Source organism: Drosophila montana, unplaced genomic scaffold (assembly GCF_035044405.1).
Source record: "Drosophila montana isolate Dmon_TW-CO22-7 unplaced genomic scaffold, ASM3504440v1 contig_3213_1, whole genome shotgun sequence".
Taxonomy (NCBI): domain Eukaryota; kingdom Metazoa; phylum Arthropoda; class Insecta; order Diptera; family Drosophilidae; genus Drosophila; species Drosophila montana.
The window spans coordinates 445819-459925 of record NW_026998093.1 but is presented as its reverse complement, the minus strand read 5'-3'; the positions used below and the strand labels follow the sequence as shown (position 1 = coordinate 459925).

The 14107-nt window shown below is 42.4% G+C and overlaps 1 protein-coding gene across 1 annotated transcript; it reads right to left on the bottom strand.

Annotated features, from left to right (window-relative positions):
* Nucleotides 1-4147: 4147 nt before the first annotated feature.
* On the bottom strand, nt 4148-5126 carry LOC135432816 (odorant receptor 42b-like). The gene is made up of 3 exons (XM_064688645.1): nt 4708-5126; nt 4299-4656; nt 4148-4235 (listed from the first exon to the last, which is right to left on the bottom strand). The coding sequence occupies exons 1-3, from the start codon at nt 5124-5126 to the stop codon at nt 4167-4169; spliced, it is 846 nt and encodes a 281-aa protein (XP_064544715.1). The 3' UTR covers nt 4148-4166.
* Nucleotides 5127-14107: the final 8981 nt, after the last annotated feature.

Sequence of the window (14107 nt, the reverse complement as noted above, 5' to 3'; positions counted from 1 at the left end):
GTCGAAAATGGGCGATGGATTGAGAGATAGGAGCGGATGAGAAAATCCACAAAAAAAGAACAAGAATTCTCGAGTTGATAGGTTGCTTTCGGCTATGAGATACCCTGTAAGTAGTTATTAAACGTACTTAACAATAAGAATAATAATAAGGAAAAAAATCTAATAATAATAATAAAGATACAATAATATTATTATTATTAATAACAATAATAAGAACAATAAAATTGACAAATAAAAATAATTATATAACTTTTATATATCTATGTTAATTCGAAAGCGGACATTTTTTTCATTCGTCACAAATAATTATTAATATATGAACATATGGGCAAAGTGCATTTGTTCATTCTCCTTCTGCCAGTTGCCAAACTTTGTCCCATATTTTATAAACATATACAAAATCCTATGTAAATATATATATTCACGGGCAAAGAAAGTAAAAAAATAAATCGTGTGGTTCTTTTGATGACGAAAATTTAAGAGATCAGTGGAAAGGTTACTCTATATGTAGTATGATAAGATAGCTCTGTTTTTATTAAACTAGCTACGCTTCTAAGATTTAAATTTGGCTGTCGAGTCGAGTCTGCAGTCCATTACAGGTCGCTGTCCTTATATGGCATATTGATCATACATTCAGAGAATGTCAAAAATTAGCATTACCAAACTGCAGCAAGACAAGATTTTGTTTCTGTGAGGCTGAAGATTGACTTGAAGTCTGCGTATCATGTGAATTTTGAATCTGTTTTTTCTTGTAGCTGGATCATCCGATATGAGCCTCATCATCGGATTGCTGCCACATGGGGCAACTACATACATTAACATTTCGTATTGAAATTCATGTCTCTGTTAGCAATTGTTGTTGTCACTGGCTTGGCATTGTTGCAATGATTGGCCTTAACTTTCACCAGCAGTTGCTGTTCGATGATGTTGTTGCTGATATTGTTGTTGTTATTGTTGTTGTTGTTGTTGTCGTCATCGTCGTGATGACTTCGCATGCTCGCCCTTCACCCTTGGCCCCTTTGGGCCACGTCAACAGGGCCAAAAGCAAATTGTTAAGTTATTTGTAAATTTCGCTGTTCGTTGACTGGTTGTGTTTTTACTTACTTTTTTACTTTTCCACGATGTGTGTGTTTGAGTGTGTGCTCAGTTGATTTTGCAGCATACTCAAATTAGGGTACACTTTTCATACCCTATGAATGGAACACATAGGTAAAACACAATTGAATTATGCAACTGCCAATCAATAAAATATCTGTGTTTTAATATCAGGACAGATATAAGATTCCTCTTCTAAAGTGTCTGCATTCTATACCCATTCTTTTCCTTATCCTTATAGGTTGATGTGTCAAGGGTATTTTATATTCGGTTTACCAAAGCTGGCAGCTCCCTGCTGTTGTTTTTTGCGTCTGCCGTATTTTGTATGCATGCATTGTGGATTTTCCACAAGCAAATCCTTTTGGCAAATTGTATATGCATCATAAAAAGACACAAAGAAACACACCACGAATATTTCGAATTAAATAAATTTTACATTTTTATACCCTACAGCTGTAAAGAGTGTAACCGAATGCTTATTTGCTGTCTGTGCGCGGAGAGTAGCAGCTGGAAAAGCTTCGAGATATTATCAGAACAAGTTATGGTAACATTAAAGATTCATAAGTAAAAATATGTGTAAACAAAAATTGCCTTTAAATTTCTAAGAAAAATATTTAGGAATATTCTATGCAAAATATATGAGAACAAGAAATGTGGCCTACTTTCCGGATTTTATTCAAGTGGTATTTTTAAATAGACAAATTTATATAAGGCAGGGCTTTTCATAGTCGCACACTGTTAACTTGTGCCTGTTTATGTTTTCATTTGTGGCAAAATCCTTTTATGTGCAGATTTTATGTTTCCGCCTTTTCTTTTTATTCTCTTATTTATATTCTTTTGCCCCTTACCTGTCTGCTCTTATATGCTAATTTATTGGCACTGTGGCGCAGCGAAATGTTAAAAATGGGTCAACTTGTCCGTGGGTCCAAAGGTTTTTCTCTCATATGGATTTCTATGTAGATAGCTGGGCAGGTAGCCAGTTAAGGATGCGCTGTCTTTCACATGTGACGATAGTTATGGTAGGTTGTTGGTTCCATGTGGAAAAACTGGCAATTGATTTGGAAGCTAGTACATATGGAGAGGTTTAACAGCGGCCACTTTTCGCTAACAGCTGCAAGTGCTATCAACAATAGCACTTAAGGGCTTTATCAGGCTGCCGAAATGAACTGGAATTTCATTTCGTATATCTTATCCCAATAGTGCACACCAAAGGGTCATATTGTGCTTTTGCCCAGCAGCAGCAGCTGCCATGTGTTGTTGTTGTTTTTGATAAAGCCTTCAGCGCATGAAGCACATGAGAGCTCAGCAGCCTGGCTGCAACATGTTACCATGTATAAGTATGCGTCTGTGTGTGAGTTTGTGTCTGAATGAAATTTGCGTTGTGTGTTAAAATGTTATCGCGCTTTCTCAACATTTGTGCGAAAGATATTCAACAAGGCAAGGCAACAAGCGAGAGAACGCTAGATAAACGCCTGGCTGCCCCAAACAGATGGTTGGGTCTGGACCAGGCCAAGTGCCTCCTTCTTCTTGATGTGCATTCGTAATTGGGGCAACGTTCAGCTGGCAGCTGTAATTGTTTTGCTGTTGCAATTTCGCGCTCTCCTGCATGTCAGTTAACTAATTCACCATTGTTGTTGCTGCTCCACTGCTCCACTTGGCACGCTTTGCGCCATGTATGTTAACATTGGTAATATTTGTTCGCTGCTATGAAAATACGAACAGTCTGCAATTGACCTGCATTCTCTAGCACAAAACGCGTTGATTGCTATTTGGCCAATAGCTTAACCTTTTGCAAAACTCTCTCTCTCGCTGTCGCTCGTCGACTCTGCACCTGTCGCTGTTTATTTTAATAACTCAATTTTATGGCCCTGACCACAGGTTTCTTAAGTTGCGGTTATTTATTTATCTATGTGCAGATAGCTTTGGCCATGTCCTTTTACCGACTTGGCCATGATTAATGCAAGCCGGCGAGAGTTGCTTTACTCGATTCGCATTTAACATTGCCCAAATATTTCATAATTCATTTTGAAGACAACCTGGTCGCAGGCATAAAAACGTCTATAAATGCGCATAAAAAGTTTTATTACCATTTCACAAGTCGGCCATACGTATGCCGTTCTGTTAGCCATTCTGTTGGTCTACACACACACACACACTCACACACATATGCATATATATATACTTTGCCCCATTCTCATTCCCTCTCATTTGCCTATTAACGTTGCTCTGGTGCGCCATAAATCTCTAAGATAGATTTATGCAGCATCTATGTGTGCGTGTGTGTATATTTCTGTATCTGTAACCCACAATCAGTGTTTCAATGTGTGAGTTGGTACCAAATGCTGCATTTATTTTCTACGTGTCGGTCTTAACATTCAATTTCCTGTAGTACTTTTAGTCGGTTACTCGGCTGCCACATGAATCGGTCTTCCACACATAATGTGTACATATAAAATGCTGTACAAATGAAAAACTATGTCATTTAACAAGCAACACTTATTTCTAGCTGAAAGCTGGATAGTTGGTGCAGCTCTTAAGAGCTTTCCACTAGGCAACCTCTGCGTATACGTAATTTTCAACGACCAGAGCAATTCCCAATGGAACAACTCGATAGGAAAACTCAGCCCAACTACTATTCAATGCAAAACCCATCGCCATGAGTCATTCGAAACGACGCAGGCCACTCAAAAGATCGAAGACTACAACAAACAGCACTGCAATCCGCTTGTGGACAAATTTTAAGACCAACGCTTGCCAATAGATTATGCAACTGGCAAATGTGCGATTAGGGGTCGTCTCGAATTGATCCGAGCTAACCATAGTGCAGATAATAATAATAAATTTTCTATCTTTTCTTTCAAACGGTCTGGGTAGATGAAGGGGATATATATCGAAATGTATTAAAAAACAGCTCTAAAACTAGAAAATTGTTGGCTTGACTTGCGTTGTTATAATTCACCTAAGATTATTTATTTATTTATTCTTTTTAATGTGCCGTAGTCCCTTGATTTTAAAAGGTGTTCAGAGAATATTTAAGTGCAACAATATATGAAAATAGAAAAATATGAATTTTACTTGAGTTTTTCAATAAAATTCATTTGCTTAACGACAGTTACCACAGTAAATGCCCACTTGGCCATCTGTGAATGGAAAATGCAACTAATTACTGTCACAGTTTTCTCTCTAGCGATATTATGTCTTACCTCAATGTTAGTTTTCATGCAGATCGGAAAGATACCTCCAGCAATAAAGGTAATCATCCGCTGAGTCTGTTGTAGAAAGTAGATCAGAGTTGTCTTATACCGTTTACTTGCACCTATCCAATTGGAATGAAATATTGCATTGGTCAAGGCAATGCAATCGTCCTGTACCAGCTCGCAGATGAAACAAAAGGGAAATGTTTGGATCATCAGCACGAAAATAAAGACAAATGTAGCCAGACCGGTCCAGATATTCGAAAAGAACAATAAGTTAGCCATGGATAGGCCCAGGCACAGGCCAATGGCCAGAAATTGGGCAAATATAGTGCCTGATATAACTGGTCGCAAAATATCAGAATACCTGAAATCAAAATTATTTTCATTTGAGTTTTTAAGAGTTTTCGTCACATACTGCAGAATATTTTTGTGATCTTTGACACAGTTGACCAGCTCCACATAAATCTCAGCCTCGGTTTTACTGGTAGATTCACGCAATCTTGCTACACGTTGCATTAAGAGTCGAATATGGGTTCTCAGGAGTATGCCAAAGATCAACGGATATACGTCCACCAATAGGTCTAACAAGACTGACCCGGATCCGACAATAAGTTCAAAGGTAGCAGCAAGCCACAAGCTGTGTGTACTTGAACGATAGTCCACAAAAGGAATGTAGAATCCCCAAGGTGTTGATCCAGTCAAAACGGAGCTAAAATAGGTCAGTAAAGCGTACGAAGCGTACGATGTTTGATAAACCATATAAACAGATTTGCAGCGAATGACGCTACGATGTATTTCAATGGCTTCTCCTTCTAGAACCAATCGGTTATCCATTATGTCGAGTTGATCCTTTGCCTTTTGAAAGCGCCATACATTTGGTATCAGAATTACGATCTTTACAATAAGGCAAACCGCATTGAAAGCGACCTGTATTGAAGTTAGAAAATCTCCTGGTGTAAAGCTGCTAAAACTAATTATGTAGCTTGCAAAGAATCCAACGGGAACATAGATTCCGCTTAATGTTGTTACAAATACACTCCAAGCGCGATATAACCAGTAACAGCGAGTGCCCTTCGGTGGCGGTATCCAGCCTACAAATTTCATGTCCCTTTCTAAATGCGCGAAGGCGACCCGAGATGGAAGCAAATCCCCAACTGCTGGATCTCTCATATTCTTGAATATCATCCTGGCTTAGATTTTACTTTAGAAGATTCCTTAGTGGCCGAATGAAACTTGAACTAAGACTGCAAAGGCTCAATTGATGAAGACCCTTTATATATCAGTTTGTCGTAGTTGCATTACTAATTCAGAAGAAAAAACTATATTTAAATTTGATATTCTTCCATATGCAATCGTTCTCAACCTACTCATACCATTAGATAAATTGCTCGGAGAGGCTTTGTTTTGGTTAAAAACGAAAAAGTCCTTGCCATAACAGCTCACAGATATTGCCACATTTTTTCAGATTGACAGATGGGCGTAACTGAACAACATAGGGCGTTCCCTACCATGAAATACAGGTCGATTACAGCACATGTTCAGATGTCATATCAAGCAGTATCTAAATACACACTTATTATCCATTTATAGTACTACTTATATCTGAAATTTTCTTGCATGTTATTGAAGCCCTTGGGATATTCCGACTCGCTTTGAATCCATATTTCGTTGTTATATGATTCAAATTGTTAGTCTCCTAGATTTTTCGCCATTTTTGCGCATATATTATTTACTGGTGGTTGTCGTTTGACTGATTTGAAATGGGCGTGGCACATGACTGCGGCAATTTATGCAGTTTTCAATGCCATTACTCAGCTGTGGTTCCCGCAGCGCAGGCCGCCATTTGGTCGAGTGTTGGGCGATAATTCTCAGACTAAATGCTACCAAATTAGTTTAAAATTATCTTGTGAAATAAATCGCAGCGCTGTGAGCGGCTTTTTATAGCATTTTATGAGCGCAAATTATTTATTATTTGCCGCATAATTCGCTTCCGAACTACGAGTTTTGGTTGCTTATGATATGCTCGAGGGTGTTACGATTTAAAATTTTTAAAAGCGGAAAAACAAAATCAAACTACCAATCGACCCACCACAACAAAACGGCGGCAATTTGTTGTCGCAACATGTGGGCCTGGCGACCAGGTGGTAATTATTCTTAAAATCGTGCCTAATTACTCAAGTTGGTGTTTGGCTCAAGATTGTTGCCACAGTCACTGCAAGCAGTGTATAGACAGCTAAATTAAACTAAAAGATAATACATTTTGTTTTGAAATAGTGAAAATATTCTTGAGTTCCTCATCAAATAGCTTGGAATAGTATAATTACACATTATTTTAGTTTTGATTCTTCTGAGTGCGCGTAGACTTTTAGCAAACACTGTTTTACAATAAAGCAGCTGTTCTAGATTCAAACAATGTGTACGCCAACTGTTTCGAACAGATCGAACCAAGAATTCAATAAGCTGAACTTTTTTCAACTTGCTTCCGGGCTTTTAGATTTTGTTGTTTCTTTAGACATTTTCTGTGGACTTGAGTTTTGTTTTTGGCGTGTTTTAGCCACCAACTGTGGCTGGCATTTTTATTATTGTTTGCCTTGTTGTGGCCGAAGCTGGTAGCTCTTGATAGCCTTGTGATTTCGTTTCTGAAAGATTTGCGCCGCTTTGTCGGCCATGATAAATACAGCAAACAGTTTTCAGGTTTTTTTTTTTTTTTTTTTTTGGTTTCGTGCATTCTCTGCTCTGGTGGCCGCAGGACAAAATACCAGGCCCCAAACCACATTGTAGGTCGCAAAACGCAGTTGTTGTTGCTGCTGCTGCTGCTGATGTTGGTTTTGAGTCAACAATTTAAGGCACAATTTGGCAGTTGTTGCTGCTGCTGTCGCTGCTGCTGTTGCTGCCACTCATTGGCACTCAGTCAAGAGACGACCGTTTTGCTGGCGCATCCGCAACAAATATTTCAAGTTAGAAGCAAACAACTTTGACAGCGCTCAAAGGACCTGGGCATGGAATTAAACCTGAACCTGTTGTGGACCACACCTTGACTGCTGTTGCTGTTGTTGCTGTTGGTTACATTTGGCCGGCGACAATACATCAAACAGCAAGACAGAAATGAGCAACGGGGGTCGTCGCTGTGTTGACACTGACATAGGAGGCGATTCCAGGCGGCTCCAGCTGAGTGATGACCGGCGACAATCGGCGAAAACGAATGCCCCCGCCAGACAGACTCAGCCACTACCATGGGCCACGTTGCGATCAAAACTTCCTGGAAATTAATTAAAGCTCTAACTAAGCGCACAGCAAAGAGCTGCAGCCGGCTCCAGTGGCTGGTCAATAATTATCGACGCTTATCAAAGGCACCGTTACAGATGCGCGCGCACACATGAGCTGGCCACCAAGTATGGAGCTGGAGCTGTGTACATGTGGCATCATCTAGCTGGAATGTGCCCCTTGCTGCTGTTGTTGCTGTTGCTGCTGTGGCGGCCTTTGTTCATTTTGGTGCGGTGCAATTAATATTCAACGCCGTTGGCTGATCATAATTTACGTGCTGAGTTTACGATGCGACTCCGACTGCAACTGCAACTTCTGCGACTGCAGCGTCTGCAACTTCAAGAACTACTGAGCCCAAACGCTTGGGGGCGTAACCGCCAACCGCTTGCAGAGTGGGCGTGTTGTCTTACTAGGAGCAGGCGAGGCGAGTGAACAATAGCAGCGGCTCCAGCTACTATCCTGGTGGTGCGGCTGACAAAATTGCATTCTATTTACATTTAATCCAGGCAACACGTGTTTCTGCACATGTGTGCACCACACGGAGTTGGTTGCATGCCGCATGCCGCATATCGCATACCGCAGGCAATATTTGTGGTATTCACAATATTTCAAATAAATTGAAATCGGGTTTCACAACACCTATAAATAACCAAATAAATAACGCGGCTGCCTAATTAGGTAGACAGGCAGACAGCCTGAGCGCTTGGTGAGTTCCTATGGACTGGCCACCCATTGTCAATGTTGTCGTCGTCGTCGTTGTCGTCGTCGTCGCTCTCGTTTATGAGCCGCGCTGGAAATAGGGTTAAGAGTGACACCCAGGAGACCTACATATGCGAAAACTCATTTGCATTTGCTGCCTAACGACGACAGCTCTGCAGATCTGGAGTCAGGGCCGGTGCCATTCACTCGGGGCGCGCAAACTGCTGGGCGCGGCAGAGCAGGCAAATCTTTAAGATAGACCCGTCCAACAACAGACGACAGCTAGTCAGGGAGTCGGTTAGTCAGTCAGTCAGTCAGTCAGCCAGTCAGGGAGTCACTTGGTTGCTGCATTTCACATGGATTTATGCAGTCATTCGCGCCAGTTTTTCGGTTTCCTTTTTATTTTTCACCATTTTTGCCATTTCATTCGCTCGCCTCTGGTTATCAAAAATCCATCGATGTGGCCCGCACTTGGAAGGCCCGGGCAACCCAGAGCCGGAGCGGTCATTAAAATATATATGACACCCACCAGAACCACGATGCGATGTCTACGAGTAGTAGTAGTTGTCGCGCTCTCCCGCTCGCACTAATTAGACACGGTTGCACGTGCCCAGCGCCTTCTCTTTCCAGCATCAAGTGGTGCTGCTTGCTGTCTTCTGTGTGTGATGGCGGTGGTGGTGCTGTTCGCTTCGTGTGTGGTCCAATTAATTTTTCGGATAGAGCAATCAACATGTTTCTTTTTCGGCGTTTCAAGTGGTTGTTGCTGTGCCTGTTGTTGGTCTTTATGGCCGTTGTTCAACATGTTGCAGGTCAATTTGTTGCCGTTTGTTGTCCTCCAAAATGCTTGGCTGTGACGTGTGTGGTCCAGTTCGCTGTGTGGCTTCAAGAGTTTTGGCTCTCAATTAGTCGTGCTTGTCACCGCCTCATAATCCCTAATTAGACTTCAGCCACTCGCCTTGCCCTTATCCCAACAACGCCTTTTTTGGGCCTTTTGCCTTATGTGCTTAATTGCAGTTGGCACAGCTCGCGTTTTGCTTTGGTTTTAAGTTTTTGGCCGGCTCACAATCTTGTCTTAATTAATTTGATGGCAAAGTGCATTCGTGGCTCAGTTCTGGAACGTGTTGCCCTGACAATATTTGCGTTCTGCTGCTTGCCTTGCTGTGCTGTCAATTGTTAACCCACATTCAACGCGAAAACCTCCAGCTAATTAGCAGAGTGTGCCCGAAAATGTCCCCGAACCCAGGTCGCATACTGAGCCTATGACTATGCCCATGTCTGTGGCCATGTCTAGGCAGCCCCAGTTGAACGGGGAGGTGGAGGTGAATAGGTGGGCGGCTTATATGGTATTTGACTGTGGTTGCTGCCACTGCAAATGCAAATTGGCAAAGATGAATGCTCCATGCTTTCATTCTGGATTTGGTTTGTACCGAAGGTGTTTTTGTTGTTTTTGTGCACACACTAATCAACTAGGGCCACGTTCCTTGAGTTGGCGCATTTGATTTGTGCTGCTTTAATTATACTTTGAGCAGTGGTTGAACGCTAATTATTAGCACTTCTGGATTAATGGTATCATTTGGGGCGAACTACATAACATATAACGTTTCGTATTGTTATAAGCGTTCTTCTACTTAACTATGGTTTTATAATCATTACAAGAAGCTGCATCATTGTCTTTTTCAATTCCACTCATGTATATTTCTTTCTCGCTTCCACTCTCTCCCTCCCCAACACGCGCTTTTAAACGCTTGTTCTTCCTCTTCTCTTTCACTCACTTACACTGTCACATCACACGCCAAAGAACGATGAAAATTTGTAAGCACTACTTGAACTTATAAGAATTGCATAGAAAGGCGAAACATAAGAAAGGAATGCTTTTTGCATGTGTAATGAGAATGCGAGCACATATTTTGAATTGGGCTACGAAATATGCGGCATATATGCCGCGCCTGTAGCTAAACTCCCCCCGAAAATATTCACACAGAAGGCTGTCTATGTAGATGTAAATGCATAGCCGAGGTGTGCAACTGGCTGTGGAAATGGTCTTGATAATGTTATGCAGCTCCCAGGCGAATACCTTGGAGCAGGGACTTGTCACTGGGGCAGTTTAAGTCGCCCGCTCCGCCTGTTCAGAGCTCCGACAATAAAAGATAATCAAGCTGCAGCTTCAGCTCTATCTGCAGCCCCGTCTGCAGCTCCTTGGAATAAATTGCCATGTTGTTACAATTTCTTCGTGTTGCCGGCATAAATTTCGAGGTGAGCTGTGGCATGTGCAAATCCTCGCCAGCTCCGAGCTGTACGCATTTCCCAGCCGAAAGTCAGTTGGCACTTGGTAGCCGCAGTTGCTGCTGCACCAGTTGGCTCCTCAGTTTAGTTGGCTGACATTCTAAGGTGCAACATGCAAATAATTAATAGCATTATAAGATGCACTCACGAAATCGCGCCGAACAACGTCAAGTGTTGTAATAATTCAGCTAACTGTGGGCAGAGCGGGGCGTGGCGGTGCTGCTGCGGCATGTGTCGCGTTGCGGACAAGGACAATAAATGTTTGGGAAAGGCCAGGCGCAGAGTCACGCTTCGACATGGCCGTGGACATGGAGCAGCAGCGACACCAACAACAGCAGCCTTTTGCGAATCTGGCCTATACGAAATTACATAATCCCCAGCGAAGGTGTTAATGCAAATGGCAAAATATGCTAATGGGTCTAATGCAGGTCCAGAGAGTTGCCAATTGCGAGCTTCGTTTGCCTTTGCTTTGGCCTGGGCGTCAGAAGAGATTTTTGTTTTATGCCGCAGCTGCAACATGCCGCAGGCAACATAATTGCCACACGTATGTAGCTCGTGCAAGGACTGTCTGCGCCCAGTTTCCACCTTTAGGTGGTGCAACTGCACCGCAGCGTGGTTTCGTTTTGGGTCAACAGCCACCAGCAAGCAATGAAGAAATTGAAGACAATCAATGCGCCGTGCTCCTGACATTGATTTATGAACTCATGGAAAATTAGGCAATGCCATGTTTGGTCACAGCTCTTGCAGCTACCTTTTCAACATTCGCCAACGGTTCGCTGGCAAAAAGTCAATAAACTCCACAAAACCCAAAAAATTTACAACGGAACTAGGGAAATTATTTTAAAGCCCGCTTTCAAATAAGATGCCTTCTTGTGAAATAAGTGTAGTTAAATATACTATTTAAGCATATGAAATTATAGATCAAAATTCTCTGAATCTCTTGTGATTTCACTAACACTTTAAATTCACTTTTAAAAATTCAACATGCTTCCGCAGTAATAAAGCACAGTAAGTACTCCCATTGTTGATCCTATCGTGAGCATGCAGTACAATTATATAACTCCCCTAGCGACAATTACAAGATGTGGGCCATTTAATTCTTCGATAAAGTTCAATAACCGCAACCACTGGACAGTTGGCCATATAAAGAAAGCCAGGAACTGAAAAAAATATCGCATGTGGTTTATTACCAACACCGAAAACGAGTTAAAATTGTGGCGAAAAAATTGCATAATTTGTGTGACATCGGGACTGCATCGAGCCGGCAATAAAATGTCATTTACGAGTGCAGCAAGCGAGTGGCCAGCCATGAATATATATATTCATTTTTATTTATACACATATATATTTATACACATAAAATGCACGAATTTTAATTAATTGATAAATTCGGTAAAGAGCAGCCCCGGAAAAACGCACACAAAAAGCGCAACCAACTGCAGCAGCAAGAGGAAGAAGAAGAAGAAGTGCGGCTGTCAATTACGAGGACAGCAACAGCAACGATAGCTCCTTGCTTGGAGCTGGAGTTGAGGCTCGGCGTTGGGGCAGCAGCCGCATTTGTATTCCCAAGCTGCCCTTTTGCGGCTGCCGTTGGATGGGCGTTAATATTCATGAATCGAAATAATTTGACAGTTTGGGCCAACATGCGAGTATGTTGCCAATATTTATGTTTGCTCCACTCGATGCTGTTGCCTTTATTTTTATTTTTTATTTCGTTTCGTTTTTTGTTGCCATGGTCATGAGCTGCTGTCAAATGATGCTGCTACGTTCGTCTGTCTTCAATCTCCGGTCTGCTGTCTCCTGTCTCCGGTCTCCGGTCTCCTGTCTCTCTGGTCTCAGCGCTGCGTGAGGCGTTGGTGAAAAGTACTCGAAATAATTGACAGCTGTGGCTGCCTTTTTTGTTAACGTTGCGAACGGCGCTTTGTTGCTTGTTGTCTGCTGCCTTTTAATTGCAGCATTTTACAACTCCCCGTCGCGCATTCGATCCACCAATTCCGAATGCAGCCAACGAACCAACCAACTGTCCCAGCAGTTTTCAACTTTGTTGTTGATTTTTCGCACGCGTCCTTATCCAGCATCGCAAACGACTTGGTCGGGCATTGTCCCATTAAGTCATCGTCGGCGCATCTCCGACTGGGGATTATCTGGAGTTGGCGCTTTGAAGCTGCCTCTAGCTTCATTGAGCGCATCTTTAATAGTCACATAAACTAGACGTCTTGACATTTATTGAATGAATATCTGGCCCAGTCCAGGGATACATAAGCCAAACTCCTTTAGATCTGCACAAATACAAACATTGCCCATAGTCCACCAGGGGGGTACTTAAAATTGCTGACCAATCAAACCATAAAACCCGCCTCTCGTTGCTTTTCTTAGATGCCATCGACATGCCGAAAGTAATTAAATTGTTTGTAAAATAAGACGATTATGATGGAGACTCCTAAGAGTACCATAATTTTAGATACATTTTGGTAGGAAAACATTCATAAATCTCAACACAGCTTTGAGACGATAAATTAAACCGAACAGGTTTCGGATGATAAAATGTTTTTTTATACATATTTTAGTTTCTTGCAATGTTTTATTTATAAGCTCCGCCCTAGACAACATAGGAACTGCTGCCGTGATGATTGCTCTTCATTCGCCGAGCTTAGTAAGTTTCCCAACCAATCATCGGGCTGTCTGTGACGGGTTCCTCAACTCAATGTGTGGTTCCCAGTGCACTTGCTACATATATGTTTTGCATGGGCAACTGCAATCTTGTGTCGAGTACTTCGGCACTTGGGCGAACCCTCGAAGAGAGTTAACAACTTCCAGAGTAGTTATATCGTATACCAATTAATTGAAGTGCAGTTACAATGCGCCCAAAGGTTGACAGGCCACTGGATACTGAACACTGGACAGTGGGTAAGGGACTTCGGACAGTGGACAGCAGGCAGCGGACAGCGGACACCAAGAACTGGCTTATGGACCTGTTCCAAAGGCTCCTATAGGCTGTCTATAGGCGTGTGTCCATGCAACAGCTGCGTCCGCCCTAATTGTTTTAATGAATTTGCTGCGGTTTTGCGCAATTTGCATGCAACTTTTCCATTACAAGGGCCGACAGCTTAGCTGGGGAAGGCACCGGGGGCAGGTGGGGCGACATTAGTTTGTCACTGCATCAAAATGACGCAGAGCAGTTGGAGGCCTTCCGGCTCTGCCATTTTGCTGGGCATTTTCGGACACGCAAATTGCTAATTGAAAATAAATTGCACTTTAATTTGTTATGATGACGAAAGACTGGGCTGGGCAGCACGGACTGCACAGAGCGTATTCCATCTCAATGGGGTGTTGGCAGAATGGGAGGGAGCCGCGCTGCGGTTAGTTGCCTCAGTGATAAATTGTGCAAATGCCTGTCAAAGTGCTGACCACAAAATGACCAAAAGATCGGTCAAATTAAAGATTCGATATGCCACTTTCACTCAACACTGTCACCCAGCAGCCAGCAACCAGCTGGCTGCTGCTCTATTGTGGTGTGGGGACCACAAGACGGTAGCTGTTGCTGCACTTTTCGCAGTTGCCCACGCCCA

What these genes read in the sequence shown, in the direction of transcription:
- LOC135432816 (XM_064688645.1), bottom strand. Translation starts at nt 5,126, where the DNA reads ATGGATAACCGATTGGTTCTAGAAGGAGAAGCCATTGAAATACATCGT. An exon ending in GATCACAAAAATATTCTGCA is followed by an intron (nt 4,657 to 4,707) that starts GTATGTGACGAA and finishes TTTTGATTTCAG; the next exon opens with GTATTCTGATATTTTGCGAC. An exon ending in GCATGAAAACTAACATTGAG is followed by an intron (nt 4,236 to 4,298) that starts GTAAGACATAAT and finishes TTCCATTCACAG; the next exon opens with ATGGCCAAGTGGGCATTTAC.